Consider the following 23,870-nt stretch of genomic DNA (forward strand, 5'->3'; position numbering starts at 1 on the left):
CATTTTTTATTATTGCACAAAAGCCCGGGTCAACTTTGGTAATTTTTCCCATAGTTAAAAATCAAATAAAACCAAACTTTTGCTTAGTAAAATTCAAACTCTGGGCCTCTATTAAATTATTCTAAATTTTAATTTAATTATAGATATTTTATTTTATTTTTATTTATTTTTTTTAAATAAATTTGAGTCTTAAAATTTTTAGGATGTTACAAATCCTAAGTTTATTTTTTTGAAAATAGAGATGATAATAACATTATTATGAAAAAAAAAGAAGAAGAAGAAGGGAACAGCAACGCAGGCATACATGCGTGTGTGTGTGAGTTTGATATTATATATATATATATATATATATATATAATAAAAAAAAAGATAGATGAAGAAAGAGGTAGTGGGACCCACATTATTTTTAAAAAAGAGGCTAACAAAACCTTTTGGCTTTTCATTTCTCTTCTTCCTTTTAGATTATGCATCCGCGCGCAGAGAGCGAGCGATGTTGCTATAGGAGCTAATTTAGAAGGTGAAATTTTATAATAGAATATTTTAAATAATATTTTAAATATTTTAAAATTAGATAAGTGTTTTAAATATTTTTCTTAGTCGTTCTTCCCTTTGAGATTACAGATTTTGAGATTTTAAAAAACTTAGTGTTTGAAAGAGAGATAAATTTTTAATGAGTAAATATAGTTATTGATATTGTTGGTAGTGTAATAAATATTCTACAGTATTATTTTGTTGATAGAATTGGAATTTGAGGCCTTTGAGTTTATTCCTAGATTTCTATGGGTAAATTTTTTATTAAACCTAAAAATATAAATTGATTGATTGATATTTAGATAATTATTTGAGATGAGAAATAAATTATTATAATTATAGAATAATGACCCTAGGCTTGAAATCAAATTTACAATTTTTGAATTTTTTTATGTGCAAATATTTGGAATAAAAAGAAAAATTTTGATATTAGAAAATTATTTGAATGATGTTTTTAGCCAAACTTCAATGAAATTATTGTGAATGAGACTATTGAACCAAGTATATAGGTTCAAATACATGAAAATAAATTTTAAAACTCAAGAGGCTAAGGCTAAGGTATTAAAAAAATAAAATAAAATAAAATAAATACTTAGACGTTAGAGTATGAGTGAAAATTGTGTTAACAATATTATTAACACATTGGGATATGATCAATTGTAGATTAATTTTCTTTTAACACCATTCAAGCTTTAAAAAGTTTTAAAAGCTTTGGAACTTAAAGGGTAACCTTTGACCTTTCAAAGGTCAAGGTAATTAAAAAAAATCTATTTTATACATTTGTATGTTAATTCATTAATTATGTTGGTGAAAACAAGAGAATATATATATGTATATATCTAAATTTTAAAATGATTGTTTGTAATGCATGTGGCTTTGTTGAGACTCTATGATTTGTGATCAAGTTAATTGTGACTTGGTGTGAGTAATAAGATTGATGGTTGATGATGATGTGGTACTTATAAATTGTGGATTATGCATGGTGATGAATTGTATATGAGCATGTTGAGTTTTATATCATACTAATGTAGTTTATGTGGTAATATAAAATTGATGCAAGAAGTATGATTGAAAGATGAAGAATTTTGATACTTCTTGAGCAAGAAAGTTGATGAGCATGTGGTATAATTGTGAATTATATATATATGTGAGCTTTTGAAATGCATTTTTTTCATAATCGTGATTATATAGCGAGAGTTCGCCTTAGTGAAGGAGTTAGCGGTTATGCAAAATCCATATGGTACTCAACTATTAACCAATAATCATAGGAGTTATAGCCGCTACTTACCTTATAAGGTACCATAGCATTATTCCTATTAAGGGATTTGACCCTATTGACCTACCTGGAGTTTTGGATAGAGCTAGTTTTGGGTATGACATCCTATAGTGTGTGATTCAGGGGAAATCGTGTTTATAAGTAAGGTAATCTTGGCCCGGTAGCCCCTCACAATATGATTAAGGCCTTAAGCAGTCTCACCATATGGACGATCCTTTCCAATTGTTGGCCCACAAATTTTATGTCAGAGAAAATAAGGGGGATATAAAGAAGAGATTGATCATACATATTATTATTATCATGCCATTTGAGTGATTGATGACTATGTTGAGAATATGATTATAATTGTAGAAATGAGAACATGTAGTAATTATGCAAATAATGTATACGTGGTTATTTGTGCAAATTTTATACTTGATTTTATTTTTGAGATTATTCATATGAGTTAGATGTTAATGTGATTAACATGTTATTAATGTGATTGTTTACATGGTCACCTTGATAAATTTATTAGCCACCTGCATTCATGATTAATTACCATGCATTTGTATAACTTAGATATACTTTAGTTACTAAGTGATTGTACTCACCTCTTTTTTTTAATATAGTACAGGAGCTAGTTCATCTCAGAAGAACAGAGAAAATAGTATTAGACCAAGTGATAGTAATCACTTCTATAGGCCTTTTCTCTTTTTATTTTGATATGTGTATTTAGTTTATGATATTGCCAACTAAGATAATATATTCTTGATTCACTTGCATTATGGGTTTTGTGTTGGGTGGAAATATATTTTGGGCTTTTGGGAATGTGATTTGATGCTTGTGTTAGATTAATGGGCTAAAATATTTGTGTAAATGAAAATAATTAATATCTACTTAGATTGAAAACTAGAATGTTTTTCTGGTTTCCCATCGTATTTTTGATGTCCAAGGGTGAGCATTTGATATTAATTATATGTGAATAAAAAGAAAAATTCATGCATATGATGAGCTATTGATGAATAGATGATATATAAAGTATGATGACTAGGTAATAGTCATTGTGATAAATGTGATTAAAACCTTGACCCCCGCTGCCAGTTATGGAAGGATTTGAGTGGCCAAGTGTTATGTTATAAATATATATATATGTATTGTGGAGTAAGGCATAGAGAAAAAATAAAGGGGGAAGCTTTTCTCACATGTTGATGTGTTTCTTTTATCATACTTTCGCATATGTCTAATTGAATGATATGAGTTCTTGAAATATTTTAAAAATTTAAAATTTCTTTATGTTGAATCGTTTGTAAAAATACACGTTAAGAATTTACTTAGGTTAATCTCTTATAGGATAATCCTTTTGGGCACATCCTTGATTAACCATAGTTAGTATGATGATCTAGGTCCTAATTTAGGACGTCCTTTATAGTGTAGGTGCAAGGCATCGCGGTTTGTTGCACATATCAGACAGTAATTTTGCTATCAAACGACAGCAAATTGGGGCAACTTTTGATGTTTTCCATTTCTGTATCTGACATCCAAATGGGGTAGTCTATGATACCGGAAGCTCTTTTTTATAAACTTATCGCATGCCTAGTATCCTTACTAATATGTTAAATCCATCTTCATATATATCTTCAATATCACTGTAGAGATTCTCAAAAGTGAATAAAATGTCGCATCAATGAAAAAAATTGAAATCATTTACCTAGTGAACAATTTCACTTTTCATTGAATAAAAAATAATTTCCAACTTTAAAATTGTTCTTGGCTTAAACAACTTGTCCACAACCTCAAACTTGTTCTCTTTCTAAAAGATTTTTTGTGTAGCATCTCGGTAAATATTTTTTATGTTGTAGAATTTAGGTAACTTTTTTTAGTGTCTACAATATATTGGTAAAAAAGTGGTTGGAATCCTGAAGAAGAGGGAAGTTAATGGGGTCTAGTCTAGAAGTGTAGAAGCCGCAATGACAAAAACCATGACAATGATGTGGAGGCCTCTGAACTTGCACCATTTTAATTGATAAAAGGTATCAGCCTTCCACAGTAGAATAAACAATTGTTTTCTTCAAAATAGATGGATGGTATCCTATGCTTTGATTTTGTTAGTTTATGAATTAATTTTTTATGAGGTGTAGAATATTTAGTGTTTCTTAAAAAATAGTTTAAAAATAAAAATAATCTTTAACCCATTTTTGATTGTTAAAGGAAAATATTATATCATAAAACAACTTGGCATTGCATACTCCTCTATGAATAGTTAGAGCTTGTTTGGTTGGCTAAAATTTAGACTTAAGAAAAGGAAGAGGAAGAGGAAAGAGAAAACTCTTTGATTTGGTTGGCAAGAATTTAATTGCTTGGAATCAAATTTTAAAGAAAAGAGTGGCATTTGGATTCTTTAAATGAGGCCAAGGAAAATTTTACTTTTTTTAGGAATTATTTTCTTATCCCAACTTTATCTTTAGACATTCTTTCACATCATCACCAACCTCACTTATCATCCCTAACCTCGTTGGCATCCTCCATCAAACTCCATCATCTATCAAACATCATCCCCCATCGCATGTCTACAACCTTGCTGGTGTCGCTGATTATCATGTGGGTTGTATATTGATTTCTTTGTCAAAGTTTAAAGGTCATAGGAAAAGAAGTTCAAAGGTGCTAGGGTTCCAGTTTAAAGGTTAAGGTTGCATATCTGAACATTGGTGGCACTACCTTTTGTGACAATGCTTCTCCTTCTCAGCAACGCTAAACTCAACAAAATATTGCCTTCAAATCTCGATGAAGAACTAGGCCACGCTAAAACTTTTTCAATCAAAATGTTATTTTTGGATTTTACAATATAAACCTTCAAATCTAATCTTACATGCTTATAGGTTAGAATCGATTTTTGCTACTGTTATGGCTAAATTGTTTTCTATAGACTAAATTTGAAAAATTGATGATATGAAGAGAGAGAGAGAGGTGAGAGATAAGGTTGCAAGAACCAAGAAGAAGAATGAGGTATAATTGTCTTATGTTATTTTTAATATTTTATTAAATAAAAAATATTTTAAGATTCCATCGAATTTTTTCTGCACACCAAACAGGAAGTCTTAAGGTGTGTTTGGTTTCACTACTTTTGGCATTCAAAAAGTTACTTTTTACTTTTATGAAGTTAAATGTTGTTTGGAATCTAAAAATCACATAAAACTAACTTCTGAAAAGGACTTTGAGAATGGACTTGCAACAAAGAAATTCAAAAGCTCTGATTTATAGCTTTTGAAACGTAAATTCAAACAACATGCATTAATTATTGATACCTACTATTTTAAAATGACCATGATACCCCTCATCAGTTTTGTCTTCTCGTCTCGGCTCGCTCAATGTGCTTTTCAGAACATCTCCTCATTCTCTCTTCTGTGTGTGTGTCACGTTAAGGGGAAAAAGATCTGAACAAAAAACAGTTAAAAAATTACAAAAAAGTTCCAAAATTTTTTCTTTTCATAACATAAAAGACAAGGGCATCTATGATAATTTTTTCATTATTAAAATAAAATAAAATCAACTTATTGCTGATAAGGTTTCAAACTTTAGACCTTTAAAATATTAGTATAAGTTACAATAAAATATCATTATCATTGTCCATTTGTTATAAAAACTAATTTATATGAAATATTAATTAGGAGAATTTTATTTATTTTTTCAAATTTAAAATTTAAAGTAATCAATATTTTTTTTACATTTTATGTTATTTTAAATTTGTTTCACATTTTTGAAACATTTCTAATAAATATAATAAAAATTATAAATTATTATAAACTAATGTTCTTTTTGGTCATTATATATTAAAAAGTACATTTTAAAAGTACAAAATTTTGTTAATTCAAACAACTTTTAATTTGCCAAACTGACTTTTGAAAAAATGTATCCAAACACAAATTTCGTTACAATAATTGACTTTTACCAAACTGACTTTTATCAAATAAATTTTTATCAAACTGATTTTTGATAAAAAAAAGACCAAACACACACTTAATCATTTCTAATTCATTTTCAATTCATTTTCCAATCCCATCTCCTTTAGCATGCGTCCGGTGAACCAAACGGGGCCTTGAGGTCTTAAGGAATTACCTAGTCCGAAATGGCTCTCGGGGCATCTCTCTCTCTCTCTCTCTCTCTCTCTCTCTCTCTTAAAAGTAGATATAAAGTCTATAGCCAAAACAAGAGACGCTTCCGTAACAGAAGGTCTCTAGGCATAAAAATGCAGCAGGTAATGCAAAACCCTAATTGAAAGCTCTCTCACTCTCGCCGTGTCCTTTTGAATGTCCTTACCGATCTCTCTGATGAAATCCCTTCCTACCAGGGCGGAGGATCTGACACGGAAGTCACATGGGAGGACCAGCAGAATATCAACAAATTCGGAAGGTTGAATAATCGCTTTCACGAGCTCGAGGATGATATCAAAATCGCCAAGGTCGTAGTTCCTAATTTCATCTTTATACATACTTGTTCGTCTTTCTCGTTACTTTCCTGATTCCGGCTTCCTGTCATTTGCCTTGTACTTTCATCAGATGGAATGTGAAAAGGAACCTACAGCTTTTGTTTATATTTTTTCTCTTATTTTTTAGTGAGATTGCCTGGTTCAAAAAGGATTTTACGATGCTAATACTGGACACGGAAGAAATCCAAAAGGGATGCATGTTCCAGCAAGAATTTAATACCTGTTAGCCATCCTCGCAGTGACGATTGACTGCTGGTTTTGTTCTCTAATGTTTTCGAGCGCTTGCCGATCTCACTTTATGCCTAAATCCCTTTACAGGCTATCCCATTAAATTCATAATTCATAATTCATAAATGTTATCAATATCTATCCTTGCCTGTATTTGCATCCATTGCGTGGTGGCAGGACTTGAAGTCGATTGTGCTCTGGTGCATGATTTGACTCTGGATCTAGATGGATTACGAACAAAGTACAGCGGGGAATGGGATGAGTGGTACCAGTCTAGAATTACGTGTCTCATTTGGAAAGGCCTGAGCTTTTGCCTACTGTCCAATCTCTTTAGCAATGCGATATAATCTGGCACCCGTATTGGCTGTTTTATATTTATAGTTCAATATTTGGTAAGAGGAAAAAAAGGAACCATATCTCCTGCTCAGAAGAGGGGAAAAGAGAGAGCAAGTAAAAGTCGGTCCAAGGAAGTACCTACGATTCCAGTGCTGACTGCTTATGTGATTCTAATTTGGCTTTGATATCAAACACGGAGTTTATTAGTTCATCTATGTTGGAGATCCATCGTATGGCTTGGTGATATTCAAGCACTGATCTATCAGTCTTGGGGCTTCTTCTGACTGATATCTGTTTTTTCAGGAAACTTGCGACAACTTGGAGGATGCCAGCAATGAGCTGATTCTCACAGATGAGGAGGTGGTACGATTTCAGATAGGAGAGGTGTTTGCCCATGTGCCAAAGGATGAAGTTGAGAGCAGGATCGAGGAAATGAAGGCGGTGACAACTGAGAAATTGGAAAATCTGAAAGAGGAGAAGGAATCCGTGCTTGCAGAGATGGCTGAACTGAAGAAAATTTTGTACGGAAAGTTCAAGGACTCGATCAATCTTGAGGAGGATTAATGGCTTTTTCTTTCTTTTTTTCTCCTGTAGATTTGTAGACTATGTTAATGTGATTTCCATGCTTCTTGTCGGACCTTACGCCCTGTTTGCTCCATTGGAATTGGTTTTGATAGAGATGGAAATGGATATGAAGGTGGAGATAAATATGAAATTAGTTATGGAAGTGATATGTTTGCTATGTTTATAAATCATGATATAATTTGTATTCAAAAGATCAAAATATCCTCGAAAAACTATCATGGATGACAGTCATCCGGCCGCCCCATTCCTCTATAACTTCACTCCGGTTATGACTGACACGCAAATGATTGATTTTAATCTTCATCTCATCACCCGAATCTGGGACAAAAATACGGATCTCTCCTCCATCCCATCACAATGATAAAAAATAGCACCTTTGCCCCAAGCTTCTTGATAGTGCACATCAACATGGGCCAAATGGAAGGCCCCACTTGCCAAACTCATTCAAAGGCCCGGGGGGGGGGGGGGCGTAACAAATTTGTGTTAATTGTAAATTGTGGAGTTGGCGCCATCCAAAATAGTAGAAGGCAAGAAACTCAATCAAGGAAATTTGCTTGAGCAAGACCCAATTAATATGCGTTCATTGGCGTGAATGCCAACCAGGTTGCCGACAATCTTCCACTACTTGAGGCGACGGTCAAGCTCCTGTAGTCCACCACCATCGCAAACGTCTGGCTTTACAGTGCCGATATGTTCTTCTTGTAGCCCAATCTCGCCCTCCTTGATTCAGTCTGCATTGACCACATTCTCACTGAACAGGAAAGTGAAAATGAAATAGATCTAAAACCAAAACAGATTTGAAAATGAAACAAATTTAAAAAGCTGGGTGACGAAGGAGGAGGATTGGTCAAAAGCTGGGTTATCCTTTAATGAAATCGACCTTGAGGGAGGGTAAGGCCAAAAGGTCATCAGCCCGGGGGGGTGGGGTCAATGGCGAACAGAGGAGGTTGCCACCGACTTGCCAGGAGTGGATGAGAAGTCGTCGGAACGTTCATAAGAGACGATAGAGGGAAGAATAAAAAATAAAAAATGGAACATGGAATTGCAAAACTGAGATTTTATTATAGAAAATTCCATCATTTTGGGTAGAAATGGCTTTTATATAGAATTGGTTTATATCATACCAAACAAGCCTAAATCTTATTTCCACCATCAATTCCATTTTCACCCTCCTCAGACGAGCCCTTAAGGTTTTTAGTGATGGCATTATAATTTTCCCATGTCACTAGTTGGCCTTCCATACCTTGGGCTTCATGCATCTTTGTTTGTTTATTCTTTGGATACAGAATTTGAGGTGAATGGGTTGAACAATGATCAACGGCTATCTGCCTATCTCTGTAAATGGAGAAAAGACTTGCTCGTTCTAAGAATCACCTTACAGTACTCGGTTGCTATTCCAAGTTGAACCATTTCATTTCGTGCATTGAGAATGAAAACTTGGGAATTGTGTAGGACAACCAAGGTTGTCTAAAAGTCAGATCAAACAGCAATCTTTAGCGATAAGGCCAACTCAATTGTTCATTCTAAGGCGGGATCTGAATTCTCTCTTTTCCACAAGCACGCAGTTTATAAGATGCTCGTTTAACAACTGGGTACCAGAACTTTGGTCCAGTCAAGAACCTTGTCCTAGCAGGAATCCCTAATTCTAAAACACCTAAGCCAATCAACGAATTCACACTACTGAAGGGATTTGTAACTGGGTGTAATTCGAAGTTCGACACATGCTACCGCAAGCCTGAAAGAAGGTTTACTGAAGATAGCTGGAATCGAACCGCCATATTTCTCTGATGGGGGTAAAGGCCATGCTGGGAAGTAGGAGTTAATAAGGAAATGGCATGTCAAGACGTTTCTATGGTTGGTGATCAAGATTAGGCTGCTCTAACAAGCAACTAGAGACTCGAGGGGGACATGGCGCAGGATGTTACCTGTTAAGCATGCATGACTGACATTGAAGACCTTGACCATATTCCTCGCTGCTGCCCACCGCGCTATCCTCAAGCCAAGCCACGCCACGCCACCTGAGCAATTTAAGTATAGAAAATTATGAATCACACACCGTTCAAGCTATGACTCAACACGCTACTCGGGTCATTCAAGCATCGACAATTATGTCCTTGTATGTACATTGTTGGGGTTGCCCCGATTACTATTGCCTAGGCTCATAACCTTCCCTGTACTTTGTTGGTGTAATTATTTTTTTTTTTTGAATCAAATCTCTTGACACCAAAAAAAAAAAAAAAGAAGGAAACGAAAGGATGTTCATTTAAGTTCACCATGCGGGCTCCCCCTACCCCGCTCACACAATACCATTCTTTCCAGCTTTCAATTTCAACACAGCTCAGATTTATCATTTATCACGGGACGCAAATGCTCTCACTTAAGCCATCTTAATTGGACGGATTCTTCTAACAGCGTAAGGACAACAACAGTGACCTCATTATATCCTCGGATTTACAAGGTTGCCCAAAAAAGGAGCTCGTCCAAGCTAAACAAATCCCAATTTCATAACAAGAGAGGCACAATTTCACCCCGACAAGTGATGAGTCAGACTTCAAGATCGATACCCAGAGGCCAGAGCAAAATTGCCTTCACTCATAGCTCTTCCCAAAACAACAAGCACGAAGTACGGTGATCTCATAGTCCTTCCAATAATAATTTCAGTATTCACTGTTGTACCTGAAAGCTGTGAAATAAGAATAAACAGAACCACCACCACCATCATGATGCAATAACTACCGACTACAATATCAACATGCGTAAAGCACAAGGGGGGAAGCTATAATACAGCCAGAACTACTGTCGCAAGTTCCACGGTGAAGTTGATGAAAACGACAAATGCAATGCGATCAACTCATAACAAGATAGCGTCCCTTTTCCCCGAGAAAAATGTCTCAATCAATTTAAGTTACAATTTTATCGTACTATTAGGCCAGATATAATACAGCATTCAGGCTCTCTTGCATAAAACATGAGGAAACGAGAAAAAAGTAAGGCTAAATTCCAATCCCAGGGGGCCTGTACACAAGCAAGTCCAGATCATCACATTTCGACTTCGTCCCCAAAAGGGTGGCATCTGAAATCCTTGTAGCTCTTCCCCTTCTAAATCTTAATTCTTATCTTCATCTACTCTAATCAGCTTACAATCATCCTCCCTGCATCTTTATTAAATCCTTTTAGAAAAGCTTCGTTAATATATTCTGAAAATTTCTTCCTATTCCCTTCTGCATTCTGTGTTCTCATCTCTTCCAATCAACATGATTTAGCAAAAGGATTCACCTTCTCCAGCTAAAACGAAAAAATCAAGGGAAATACAGAAAGTGCAAAATACTAGCGTACATGATAAGGAATATTTATGAGGCATGCCAAATTATGTACGTAGTATGGAATAGGGCCCTAAACCAAACTCCAGGAAATGAACAGTTATATGGAAAAACTTAGATAGAATATCTCCACGAATTCAAGGTTAAACAGACACTGAAAATGAAGTTAGTAGAGTATAGTCCCACTTTAAATATTTACAACATCTGTCTGCGGGTGAACGATGATGACACAAGATTAATAGGTTAAATTTAAACATCAAACTGATAAAGAACACCAATACTGAACTAGCTAAACAGACCATCTATTTTTTTTCATAGCTCTTCCTCAAAAAAAAAAGAAAAGATAAAAAAAATGCAGGTAATGACTTACAATCGATCAGTGACATGGATTAACAGAAAACACCTAATTCCAATTCATTGTTGAAAAATGCTTGATCACTTGTCACAACTCCGTGCACAGAAGATGATCCAAGGTCACAACAGCTTGAATGCAAGATACAAGTCGGAGACTCAGATAGAGAATACCCAAAAACCAGCAGCATTTATCATCATTTTCAGCACTTCTTCTCAACAATGGTATCAAATATAATGTCTACATTGAATTTGGACCGAAATCTGCACCATTTCATGTGTATGTGCATATATTTGTATGTGTGTGTGTGTGTGTGTGTGAAACAAAACAGAAGAATTCACTTCATGGTATAAGGCAAACATGAATTGAATGCTGCAAACGAAGGCCATACCCGGTAAATCTAAATCCGGGTATAGGTTGGTCTCAGAGGCTGACTTCCCACAACAGACAACAAGCCGCCTCCGGCAGCAGTTTCCTCATCAACAAACAAGTCCTCGGTAAGTCGAAAAGCGGCATGCAAGCCAACAATCGACAGTCCTACTATGAGAGAGATCAATACATTCAGTCCCACACGAGTTAACACGAGCGCAGCAACAGTGATTAAACTGAGAGCACATAGTACTATTCGATCATCGACAGTACGGTGGAAACAAACAAGGGGAGTATCACGGAAGAAGTAGAGAATGAACCAGGCAACAAAAACGATAAGGAAAACGATCATGGAAACGGGATGCCACAAGAGGCTAAGGAAGAGAATGATGAGCATTACGAGAGCGTAATTGAATCGGAAGTAAGAGAGGTTTCGTCTGAGGCGCGACATGGCGTCAGCATATGAATAAGGACGGGAGAAGGCAGAGAAGTCGAGGAGGTCGCGCCATGGACGGAGAGTGGCACCAAGAGGGCGAGTGGCAACATTGGGGCGGGACCCGAAGGAGAGATCCGAGGACGCGGAGGCGGAATTAGGTTGACCAGTGGCGGTGGAGGTGAGTGTGCCGTATCCAGAGGTGGTGACGGTGGACATAGGAGTGAGTAGAATGAAACAATGAAAGTACAGTGGAGCAAGGTACAGAAATCGGAACTGAAGTGAAAGGAAAATTAGGGTTTGATTATGGTGCCAAGATGGGATCGAGGGTAAATGCGTTTTTGTTCTTGCTCTCTTGCATAATTTCTGCCAACTTTTGCTGTCTCTGAAAATTTACGGCGGAGAGTTGGTCACTTTAAATTAAGTTCTTTAATTTTATTAAAGAAATAATTTAATTTATATGAATAGTTCTCATTCTCATATCATGAATTAACTAGCTCTCAAGCCTCACCTTGTGCAATGGGGCATGTAGTATTTTGTTTTCAGAGAAATGCAATGCATGTGAGATAAATTGAAGGGGGGATGACATCAGAGTGTTAAAAGAGAAAATTAATAATAATTATATATACATCTTTGCAAAAAAAAGTTTAAAAAATAAATAACAAAAATTAATTGAAATAGTTATAAATAAAAATCACAATTATAAATTAAAAGTTATATTTAAAATTTAAATATCTTATCAGCAATTAAAACTCGTTAATTTATAATTATTTGAATCAATATTTATAATTATTAAAATTAATATTCATAATTTATTTGTTATAACATTTTATTAAAAACCTAACTGTTATTCTTTTTTTTTTTCCTAAAGTTTAACTGTCGTAGTAATCAACCTATCCCTTTCAAAAGTAACTTGTGTGGTAATGTTTAAAATTAACGTGCTTGGGAAGCAAAAATTTGGGAAGCCGAAACATGTCAATGAACTTTGGCTGGAAGCGTAACAATGGTCAGCAAGTGTCAGGCAACAGCAATATCACATCTTTGTACAATCTTGTATTTTAAACTCTCTTTCCATCTTTGTCTCTGATGCAACCCTTTCATTCTCAGAATTCAAAAGCTTTCACATCAGTGCTGTTACAAAACAGAAGCACAGAGAAGTTCGTGGAAGTTTCAGACAGTACGATGGACTTCGACATTCAACCATAGAATGAATGAAGATGCTAAGCATGGATGACAAGGTTCGGGTCGGAATATCTAACTGGTTCCCCCCCCCCCTTTTTTTGTTCTTCATCTTTCTCTTCTTTTAGTACTACTTCCTCATTTTTCCAGCTTGATCTACTATCTTAATCAGTTCAATAATTAATTTAATTTTTTACACATTGGTATTTGTATTTACTTGCACTATCCTTATCTTTTGTAAAGTAGTATAATCTCTTCACTCTCACTATAAATTACAATTAGGTCCCGTAAGATTTGATTGTATTTTTTCAAATTTGCGGGAGCTCTGTGCTACCTCTACATAATTTTTTTATTTAAATATAATGTATCATTACATTATTAAATATAATTTAGATAAAAATCACTATATAATTAGTAAAGTGTTAAGGAAGAATGATAATAAAATTTTAAAAAAATAAATTAATAATGATTAGGTCCCAACAAAATTTTATATTAATTGAATTTTAAATATCAATTTAAATAATTATAAATAAAAATCTGAATTATAAACTAAGTAATATATTTAAAATTAAATTTTTTTAAATCTATAACTATTTAAATTAATATTTTGTCAAAAAATTATTGTGAATCTAACTATTTGCTCATTTAAGACTTTCATTTCCTGAAGTAATAATTTCGTCATGAAAACTTGTAGCTTGTTGGTCTATGTAAAATAATAATAATAATAATAATCAAGCCCTAAACACTAAGCGCAAAGCTTTCGCCTTCCACTCAGTCGTGAACCTCGGAAACTTCCTCACCGTCTTCATCTGAGCCGATCGTCTCTTCCCCTTTCAGTCGATCCCGTGTTCAACATTGTTCTCCCACATCCTCCATTCTCCTCCTTCCTATTCTTTGGTTGATCGTTGTTCAGGGGACGCCTCCCTTATCCTCTGTTGCCCGTCTTCTGTCTTCCCTCCCACCTCTTATTGGATCCCTGTTTGGTGGATGAATCTGGTGCTAGTGCAGGTTTTGGAGGTAAGTGTTAATAAGCCAAGTCCCATTATCATTAACCTATAGATAGATCAATGAATTAGAAAATTGGGTTGTGGAAATCTTAAAGCTTGTATCTAAGTGAATCATTTAAATGTTTCAGTTTTTTTCCTACCCTTTAGCTTGGACATTGATGGATGGAATGTTTGATTTTGATTATCATGATGCCTTGTTGTTAAGATGGAATGTTTGATTTTGATAATCATGGTGCCCTGTTTTTAAGCTTAAGGTTATGAAACTCGTGTAACACTGGATATGTTATCAAGGGTATATGAAATGGGAAATCTTTGTCTGTCATTTCTAATTTCTGAAACTTCAAAAACTTGAAGCTCATGATTTACGGCAGTCACTGGATGCTAATTGAAGCTCATAATTTTTGAAACTTTAAAAACTCGAAGCTCATGATTTAAAAACTTTAAACACTGGATATGTTATCAAGCTCATGTTTGGTTGTTTGTGTTAATGAATTTTGCTGTGTCACTGCAGTCACTAGTTTATTCCCACTGACAGTTGTGGCCTTGACTTCAATAGCATTGAGAATTGTTGCTATGACAATACTTGGTGATGATAAGCATACTTAATACTCTCTGTTTCTTCAGTATACTGATGATTAATTATAATTATTATAAGTATACTATTTTTTCATAGTGACCAGAACGATTAAAGTGTTGGAGAGTCATTATTAGCCATTTTTGGCATGTGACATTTTATAAGTGATGCATTAGGTTATTTAATAGTTGGAGTTAGCCTCCAATTTGAAGCAGCTTTTCCACTTGTTGTCACGTAACTATAAGCAATTATCGGTCATTTTGATTGTCCTTGCAGAAGATTTTATGAATTGATAATTCTAGGTTTTTTAATCCGTTGTTTAGGATGGCCTAGATTGTCAAGTCATTGATTTGTAAAACATGTTATGCAGGTGATTTTGTTTGTTCCTCTATTGAAGTATTGTGCTTGAATGGGTATGAACAGAGCGGAACTTGGAGGAAGGAGATCTAGGGACTAGATTGACTCCTTTGGTTGATTTCGTGGTTCATTGAGTATACTCCTCCTGTGACAGTTGCTGGCTTTGCCATTATAACTAAATCCATATAATGGTGGGAAGTAGCTTCACGAGTGCTGCTTCAAAGTATAGCACATGGCATTTTTGTCAAGCTTCAAGTGTCGAGGTCGTTCATGGTCAAGTCAACTCAATTGTATGGCAAAATTCTTGTGTTTCTCGTGGTCAGACAGATCATAATTTTTCTGGGTATTCGCTATAAATTGGGGGGTCATCCTAAACTTCATCGTAGTGGTATTGTGGCCACTTTGGTGTTATCTGATGGATTCCAAATGTATTGAAATCTGGATATAGTTGCACAAGGAGCATATACAGGCTATTTGATGGTGAAAAGTCAAAGAAAACAAGGAGGAAAAATAACCTTCTCTCTAGGAAATTAGAGAGATGGTAGAGCTTCTCTCTATTACAAAATAGTTTTAATGTAATATATCAATGTTGATTTTTAGTTGTAAATTTTCAAGTGACAATTGTAAATATGATAGCACAAGTTATTAAAGAGTATGGTTTTATCACCATTTCATTTCATGCCTTTTAAATTGTAAAAAATGAAATGTCAGCCCAGTAAATGGCAGTTGTAGAAATACCAGCTGTATAAATTAGGGAATTTGAATTGTAAATCTACCATGACAAGTTGTAAACATGTGACACCTTCAAGTATTAAATTAGGGAATTAAGGATTAGTACTTTTAACAGGTTAAAATAGTACTCGTCATTACAATATCGAATTTGAGTGTAATTATGCGACTCCTTTGAGTCATAGATCACTCATTTTATCATATTTACAATATGTTTTTTACCAATTACAATTTTGCAAACTCACAAGTGCAATTTTACAATTTACAAGTAGAACTTTTCATTTAAAAGTTATATTTTGTATTTTATAAATAATGAATTGAGGTCATATTTTCCCCATCACTTATAACTGTTATTTCACAATTTACAAGTAAATTTTTTTAATTCACAATTCATATTTTATTTTATAGATAATATATTCAAATTACATTTACCCTTCACTTACAATTTTTACATCACAATTTAAAAAAAAAAAACTTCAAATTTCATACGTTATCTTTCATGTTTTTCAAATAATAGATTGAAGGTAAATTTATTTTTCGCTTACAATTGTTATTTTACTATAAATAGAACTTCTAAATTATAAATCATATTTCGTACTTTATAAATAATAAATTGAAGTCATAATTATCATTAAATTATAACTGTTACTTGTAAAGTAAAAATTCTTAATTTACAAGTTATATTTTGTATTTTATAAACAATAATCTAAAGTGAACTCATAATTCTTAAAATTGAATACATAAACTGTACAGATCATATATTATTATTTATAATTTATAAATCATAGAATATCATACATCACAAGCATATTTCATAATTCTTTTTTTATACAAGAGAAATAAAAGGAAAAAGAAAAAGAAAACAACAAAACACCACTTTGTTGAAGTGGAACTTCATTTGTCATCTTCGAATATGCACCATCCACCGGGATCTCGATCTCATAATCCGTTTTCTGGAGAACTTCATTTCTTGTCACAGCAGCACCTCGAGCTTGTACCATACTCAGCTAGAGTTGAATTGTATACATCATACAGTAGAGTTAAATTCTTAAAGTCAGTTTCATTCTTAAAGGAAATGAACTCTCTTGTTGGACCAAAGTCAAAACTTCAAAGTAGAGAATCATCTCCTCCCATCCATATTACAACTACCACCCTCTTCTTGCACAAGCCTATGTTCTCCTCCGTTTGATGTTTCCGAACTTTCCAAGTCTCACAGAAAAATCCTCTTTTCAATAATTCCATCTTCACTACCTAGTATTGTCTGACCATCTGAACACCATTTGATGTTCTCTCCATCTCCTTTGAATCTATTCAAAACCCATGAATTCCCATAATTGAATAATGGATTTTCCATAGAAAAACCAGAAGTTGATGAGATTGTCGCTCTGCAAAGAGGGCGTGTAGAGTTTGAGAAAAGTCACGTTTCTAGACAACTGATGTGAAAAAGCGTAGCCACACATTGGCAACAATCTTAGCTTGTCATGCTCTGAGAATTCACAGACACACAGCACAATCAGAGGGTTCTTTCAAATCCAAGACATCCTTGCAGTAAAAAATCTGAAAAAGTGATGTTAAGGGATAGGATGATCATAATCTAGTTAATTATGGAAAATGCATAAATCCAAATTTTAAGGATTAGTAGATGATTTATTATCATCAAATTAAGAACTAGAAATGCTCCTTCTTCTTTTTAAATGTTTAATAAAGAGGCCATAACTGAATCTGTGATAAGTAATAGCTTAAAGCAAGGGAACAGATCCTTGGCAAATCTTAATGATTATATTACTATAGAAGAAAAGAGCACGTGGTGCACCTGAACAAGATTCTTCTCCGTAGCATTGATGGTTGATGATTAATTTTCACAAGCTTAATTTTCTCAGCAGCATTGAAACAACACAGGGAAACTAAAACTCTAACATTACAGAGTAAAAATGCAAGTGAGTCGAGTCGAGCAAAAGCTCAGGCGCAATGAAGCAAAAACGATTAAAGGGAAGGTGACGACAGTGAAGAGGGAAGCAAGTGATCAAGACAATGGCGAAGGGAAGTAAAGGAAAGTGACGGCGAAGGGTAACAGATGAAGGCGACGGCACAGGGGTTCACACGGTTGCTCTGTGGAGAAGCGATCTGGATGAACGCAGGATGAGAAGGCGAAGAAGGAGCACCGAGCACGTTCAGAAAACCTAAAGGAGAAAGCGTGTTTTTTTTTTTTTTTGGTGTTTTAATAAGCAGGGCTATAAAGGTTTTTTTATCTAAAATTTAAAGAATGTATTTTTCCAAATTTACGGACCTATGTATAAATAAATTCCTTATACGATACACATGCATAATTTTTCCAATAAAAAATGTACTACCATGTCGGTTACTGTATTTATATGCTGTGAGGAAAAATTGAGAGAAAAGTTTTTGTGACTAATTTAGACTAGAGCAATTCAACCCGCACGTGTTGGTGCGCCAACATCAATGTGTGAAGAGAACGTAGTTTGGATTTTTCCATGTTATAGAAGGGATAATATTAAGAAAAAATCATTAGAAATATAACTTAATTAATAATGCTTAATTGCTTATACTTCTAAGGGAATGAATATATATATATATATATATATATATTTTAAAAAAAAAGGAGCAATGGAAGCAAAAGGTGGAGATGCAATTGGGTTGTTGGTAATGTGTACAATGCAAGACAAAAGATGAGAAAGTAAAAGACTGAAAGCAAAGTGAGCTAAATGGCTAGACAACAACCATGAATGGATTTAAAAAAAAAAAAACAGAGAGAGAGAGAGAGGAAAAGGAAAGGAAAAATGCTAGATACCCTAGAGAAGGTGGACTTGATGATCTTGAGAGGAAATAGTTCAGACATGAGAGTTCAACCATCCTCCTGTGACTTACAAAATGAGCAGTCCCTGCCACGCATGCCTTCACATGGTTACACCGTAATCTCCTTATACGTCCAAAACCAAAATTGGAGCCAACAGTCTCACTTTCTTGCGTCCTCCGAAAAAGCCCACCTTCACATGCACTCTAATGCGATAATTGATCCAACTTTTCTTTTGCATTTCTGGGACGTGAGTCTCCCTGGAGGCTCCCTCTGCACACACCATAGCTCACCTTTGATTCAAAAAGACTGCATCACAGAACAAGCAACGGCTTGAGCCCAATGCCTTAACTTCGTTTTCACTTGCTCGGGGTCCTCCCCTGCAACCGCCACACAAGAAATTCATTAAGTGTTCAGTTTCATGTATGAGAGTATGTAAATGAAGCATCGCAAATGACCTGGGCTGCAAATCCTCCATGAGTCAGGGTCGCTTTTTGAGCTCCCAAATGATGAAGAGCGATCGCCGAGGCTTTGAGGAGTAGACCCGGGGCTGGAAAGAGATAGTTGTCGATTGACGGCAAAATAAAGGTCGAGGGCGGGCAAGGTGTGGGTCAGCGATTGACCGGCTTCCTCGGTGAATCCGAACCCCAACTCTATACTCCCTTTAAGCTCATTCAGATCCTCGTCCGTCAGACGATGATCGCAATCATCGTGACGAAGCCCATTTCTCCTTCGCTCTTGCTCCAGGATCTGCCTGCGCCTCTTCTCCCACGCTATGTTCCGGCGCGTCTCGCACATGGACAACTGCTTGGAGAGTCGCTTCCGGTTATGCCAGGGCGGCGGCTCTAGCGACATGAGGCCGAACTCGTCCCCGGAGTCCTCCGGAGAAGAAGAAGGGGGATGGGGAAAAGGCCGTCGCTGATCTTGTTCAGCCATACTGTTTGGGAGGCGAGAAGGAAGATGAAAAATTAAACAGACGTGATGATATCGTGGTTGTGGTGGCGGAGGCAGCAACAAGAGCCGCCTCGCCAGGCAGGGATGATTGATTAACGTAGGACGATTGATAGAACGAAATGAAGAATGATGAGCGGGGCACGAGAAACAAGAATGGAGGTGGGGAAGCGGATGATTTAAAGGATGGATGGAGGGGAGAGTTTACCAGGCATGAGTCTTATGGCTATGTTGTTGCTACTTCATATTCCACCATCCATTGGTAACAGAGGTTTATTTTTAGGGCGAAAGATGAGAAGTTAAGGATGCCATTCCCAAATTTAGTGCTGCTTCTAATTAGCCTTTTCCATGTAATTCCATTATGCTATTTCTGTCGCTGTATGTCTTCTCTAATCAAACGCTCTCCATTTACCTAGCTTCCCTTCTTGTTGATCACCGTGGAATGGAACTTGTTGTGAGTGAACAAGTGATGGTCGTCCGCTCCTCCCAAGGGTTGGGCAAAATATTATTTGAACCGTAAATGTAAGCAATAAGAAAATTATAAGAAATTCAAAAGAAAAGAGAAAATTGTAAGGAATGAACGAACGCTAAATTTGGGGACCAGGGAGGACCAGGATGAAACCCATCTCCTAAATTTAGTGCATTTATTTTGGATTCTTCAATAGCGACGCTGGCTCGTCAACACTGGTTTCCAACAACCTCCCATCTCAAACAATAAAAGTTTAACTGAACTCCCAAAATTAGAAGCTGAGATCAAAGCAAGCAGTGCAGCGAAAGAAGAGTCGCCATCCTCAAAACAAACAGAAGAATAAAAAGAAGCGCCATGTTTCCTAACCTGGTTTGGTCTGTCCATTCCAGGTAGGTCATTTAGATGGTTGTGTCTGCTGCATTCTCGCCTCAAAACCACTCCAAACACAAACAAGGCCGTTTTCTGGCTTATTCGGCGTACGGGAAAAATCTTGCGACCCTCCCTTTTTTTCCTGTACGCCAGCCAACGTCTCCGGAATCATCATGACCCACAACATACATTTCCGCGTCCTGCTCCCTTTACTGTGTCTCTCTCTTGTCGTCAATGCCGTTCTAGTAAGGAGCCAAAACCCGTCGTCGTTGATCCTGGGATGTGGCTTGGCCGACGGCGGAGGCAAAGACACAGACGGAAGGCAATGGAGCCCCGATGACAAGTACCTGTCAGGAGGTAGTTCCAGCACGTTCAGAGCCTCCTACCAGGATCCTTCGCTCTCGTCCGAGGTTCCTTACATGACGGCTCGAGTTTTCACTTCCGAGGCCACCTACAGATTTCCCATTAGTTCCGACAAGCGTTACTGGCTCAGGCTACACTTTTATCCCTCCGTCTATTCAAATTTCGATCCTGCCAATTCATATTTCTCGGTCACTGCAAATGGGATCACCCTCTTGAGCAATTTCAGCGCCTCCATTACTTGCGAAGCCCTTTCGCAAGCTTACATCGACAGAGAATATTCCCTCGCCCCTCTGAACTCGGATTCTCTCACTCTCACCTTCAAGCCTTCCGACAAGTACAAAGGGTCTTTCGCTTTCGTGAATGGCATTCAACTCGTCGAGATGCCGAACTTGTTTGATTCGGCCACGCTGGTGGGTTTTAACCAAATGATGGATACCAACGGCTTGCATTCGCAGACAATGTTCAGACTAAACGTTGGAGGACAATACATATCACCATCCCAAGACTCTAATCTCTCCAGAACGTGGTACGACGACACCCCGTATCTTTACGGTGCATCCACGGGTGTCACCACCGAAGCGGACAAGAGCGTCCGAATCAACTATCAAAACATGCCGCAGTACATCGCTCCTCCTACCGTCTACTCCACGTCCAGATCTATGGGAAGCGACAAGGACGTGACGCTGGGGTATAACCTTACGTGGATTTTCCAAGTGGATCCTAATTCCATGTATCTCACGAGGTTACACTTTTGCGACTACACGTTTGACAGAATCAACGAAATAACCTTCAATATATACGTGAATAATCAAACGGCCCAGTCCGCGGCCGATGTGATTGGATGGACGAGTGGGAAAGGCGTGCCGACTTACAAGGACTACGTGGTATATGCACAGGATGGGCCCAGCGCCGATCAACTCTGGCTTGCTCTCCACCCCGCAACTGATACCAAGCCTGAATACTATGATGCCATTCTTAACGGGGTTGAAATATTCAAGCTCAACGATACAACCTTGGCGGGACCCAATCCTCAGCCTTCGGACATGCTCATGAAGGCGCAGGAGGAGGAGCAAAAATCTTTCGCGAACAAGGGGCAGCAGAATAATCATCCGGCTATAATTGGTGGAGCTGCAGGAGGGGCTGCTTTACTGGCTGCACTGTGCATTGCAGTTTACCAGAGGCAGAGGAGAGTCCCAGGATCAGAGTCGCACACATCAAGCTGGCTTCCGCTCTATGGGAATTCCCAAAATGCCAGCAAATCCACCATTTCTGGGAGGAGCTCGGCTGGTGTTACCTTATCGGCCACTGCTCAAGGCCTCTGCAGGTATTTCTCATTGCCGGATATAAAGCACGCGACCAGGAATTTCGATGAGTCCAACGTTATTGGGGTCGGAGGATTCGGTAAGGTGTATAAAGGTGTGATTGATAATGGGTTTAAAGTGGCAATCAAGAGGTCCAATCCGCAATCGGAACAAGGCGTCAATGAATTCCAGACTGAGATCGAGATGCTTTCCAAGCTTAGGCACAAGCATTTGGTCTCATTGATCGGGTTTTGTGAGGAGGATGATGAGATGTGTCTGGTTTATGACTACATGGCTCGTGGCACTTTAAGGGAACATATTTACAAGGGAAACAAACCTGTCAACGCTCTATCATGGAAGCAAAGGTTGGAGATCTGCATCGGAGCTGCCAGAGGACTACACTACCTTCATACCGGAGCTAGGTACACCATCATTCATAGGGATGTCAAGACAACTAACATTCTTCTAGATGAAAATTTGGTTGCCAAAGTTTCAGACTTCGGCCTCTCAAAAACTGGTCCAAACATGAATAACGGCCACGTCAGTACAGTGGTAAAGGGTAGCTTTGGATACTTGGATCCTGAATATTTTAGGAGGCAACAGTTAACAGAGAAGTCCGATGTGTACTCATTCGGGGTTGTCCTATTTGAGGCACTCTGTGCAAGGCCTGCTCTAAATCCCAGCCTTTCCAAGGAACAGGTGAGCTTGGCAGATTGGGCTCTGCTGAATAAAAGAAGAGGGACTCTAGAGGATATAATAGACCCAAATCTCAAAGGAAAGATCCATCCAGGAAGCTTGAAGAAGTTCGCAGACACTGCTGAAAAGTGCTTGTCAGATCATGGAGTGCATCGTCCCACAATGAATGATCTGTTATGGAATCTTGAACTTGCCCTGCAGCTGCAGGAAAATCCCGATGCTTCAATGAAGTCATCTTCGCGTGCGGAGGAAGGAGAATTCGAAGAGATAAGCTTGAAAAGCAACGACGCAGCAACACATTATAAGAATCCAAGCCTAGGGGGTGAGCAGGAGATGAGCAAGGAGTCGGGTGAGAATTCTAATGCCATCTTCTCACAAATTGTCAATCCCAAGGGACGATGAAGAGAATGGTGCTCATATAATCTTTGTGCTGTATGAAATAGCTTCATTGTTTAAGATGCCATGGAAAAATCAGCTCAAAATATATACCGCTTTGATTGTTTCCGTGTTTTCATAATTTCTCGGGCCTTGCCGTTCGTTATTTTTTCGGTTGGACAACCTATAATGTCTGTGGCAAATTATTTGGATAAGGAGCCAGCAAAATTTGTATATGTATCCGTGACATATTTGTATCCATATTTCTAAATAGAAAGGATTGTGATTCTTTGTTTGTCTACAAAACAGTACTGTGCATCAATATATTTAAATTTAAGTACAGTAGATAATAGTGAAGTAGCCAATGGCGCGACTTCAGTTGGTGCTCTTTAATTGCTTTTGGAATAGAATGGAAATAATTTTCTCAATATTTTTTTCTCAACGGCTCTCTCAGTACACAATTTTTACCGTCGTTTGGATTGGCTATACATTTGCTTTTATTGACAGATATTAAAAACAACATCCCAATTATTGCCAGTGACAGTAATCTTCTACTGTTAAATCAAATCAACAATGAAATAATAAATAGAAAAAAGATCGTGTATGAAAAAGGATATGAAGGAAAGCATTGAGAAGGACTACTAGCATTTGCAGTATTCATGATGAAAACGCGCGACCTTGGCTTCGGCGAGGTGAAAATGCTCAGTTCCTTGATAATTTTGCCACTTCTTTTCTTGCCACAAAAAAGAAAGAAAGAAAAAGAAAAAACCCCAGATTCCCTACGATTGTGCTTTTG

General features: G+C 36.9%; 4 protein-coding genes and 1 long non-coding RNA gene across 28 annotated transcripts; 3 read left to right on the top strand and 2 right to left on the bottom strand.

The window, feature by feature from the left end:
• Nucleotides 1-5,905: 5,905 nt before the first annotated feature.
• On the top strand, nt 5,906-7,560 carry LOC129305703 (probable prefoldin subunit 4). The gene is made up of 3 exons (XM_054945712.1): nt 5,906-6,038; nt 6,132-6,242; nt 7,137-7,560. The coding sequence occupies exons 1-3, from the start codon at nt 5,910-5,912 to the stop codon at nt 7,395-7,397; spliced, it is 501 nt and encodes a 166-aa protein (XP_054801687.1). The 5' UTR covers nt 5,906-5,909; the 3' UTR covers nt 7,398-7,560.
• Nucleotides 7,402-12,266, bottom strand: LOC129305701 (PRA1 family protein E). 21 transcript variants are annotated; one of them, XM_054945709.1, is made up of 4 exons: nt 11,482-12,266; nt 9,983-10,094; nt 9,344-9,436; nt 7,402-8,149 (listed from the first exon to the last, which is right to left on the bottom strand). In XM_054945709.1, exon 1 carries the CDS (start codon nt 12,109-12,111, stop codon nt 11,491-11,493), a length of 621 nt encoding a protein of 206 aa, XP_054801684.1. In that variant the 5' UTR covers nt 12,112-12,266; the 3' UTR covers nt 7,402-8,149; nt 9,344-9,436; nt 9,983-10,094; nt 11,482-11,490. The 21 variants fall into 21 exon arrangements, with proteins under 21 accessions (XP_054801684.1, XP_054801679.1, XP_054801680.1 ...); XM_054945704.1 differs by having other exon boundaries at nt 11,109-12,266; XM_054945705.1 differs by having other exon boundaries at nt 9,983-10,101; nt 11,109-12,266.
• A 1,549-nt stretch (nt 12,267-13,815) lies between these two features.
• LOC129307180 (uncharacterized) lies at nt 13,816-15,676 on the top strand. Its single transcript, XR_008592304.1, has 2 exons — nt 13,816-14,088; nt 15,023-15,676. It is a non-coding gene; the product is annotated as an uncharacterized LOC129307180 (long non-coding RNA).
• Nucleotides 15,677-16,461: 785 nt separating this feature from the next.
• On the bottom strand, nt 16,462-20,236 carry LOC129305691 (uncharacterized). 4 transcript variants are annotated; one of them, XR_008592005.1, is made up of 3 exons: nt 19,009-20,236; nt 18,548-18,930; nt 16,462-17,123 (listed from the first exon to the last, which is right to left on the bottom strand). XR_008592005.1 is itself a non-coding variant. In XM_054945670.1 (2 exons), exons 1-2 carry the CDS (start codon nt 19,484-19,486, stop codon nt 18,851-18,853), a joined length of 558 nt encoding a protein of 185 aa, XP_054801645.1. In that variant the 5' UTR covers nt 19,487-20,236; the 3' UTR covers nt 18,365-18,850. The 4 variants fall into 4 exon arrangements, 1 of the variants encoding a protein (XP_054801645.1); XR_008592003.1 differs by having other exon boundaries at nt 16,462-17,224; XR_008592004.1 differs by having other exon boundaries at nt 16,462-17,295.
• A 43-nt stretch (nt 20,237-20,279) lies between these two features.
• LOC129305688 (receptor-like protein kinase ANXUR1) lies at nt 20,280-23,414 on the top strand. Its single transcript, XM_054945667.1, has one exon. The coding sequence runs from the start codon at nt 20,513-20,515 to the stop codon at nt 23,099-23,101; it is 2,589 nt and encodes an 862-aa protein (XP_054801642.1). The 5' UTR covers nt 20,280-20,512; the 3' UTR covers nt 23,102-23,414.
• Nucleotides 23,415-23,870: the final 456 nt, after the last annotated feature.

This window comes from Prosopis cineraria, unplaced genomic scaffold (genome assembly GCF_029017545.1).
Source record: "Prosopis cineraria cultivar Desert tree isolate PC_DT_omini unplaced genomic scaffold, ASM2901754v1 PC3, whole genome shotgun sequence".
NCBI classification, from domain to species: domain Eukaryota; kingdom Viridiplantae; phylum Streptophyta; class Magnoliopsida; order Fabales; family Fabaceae; genus Prosopis; species Prosopis cineraria.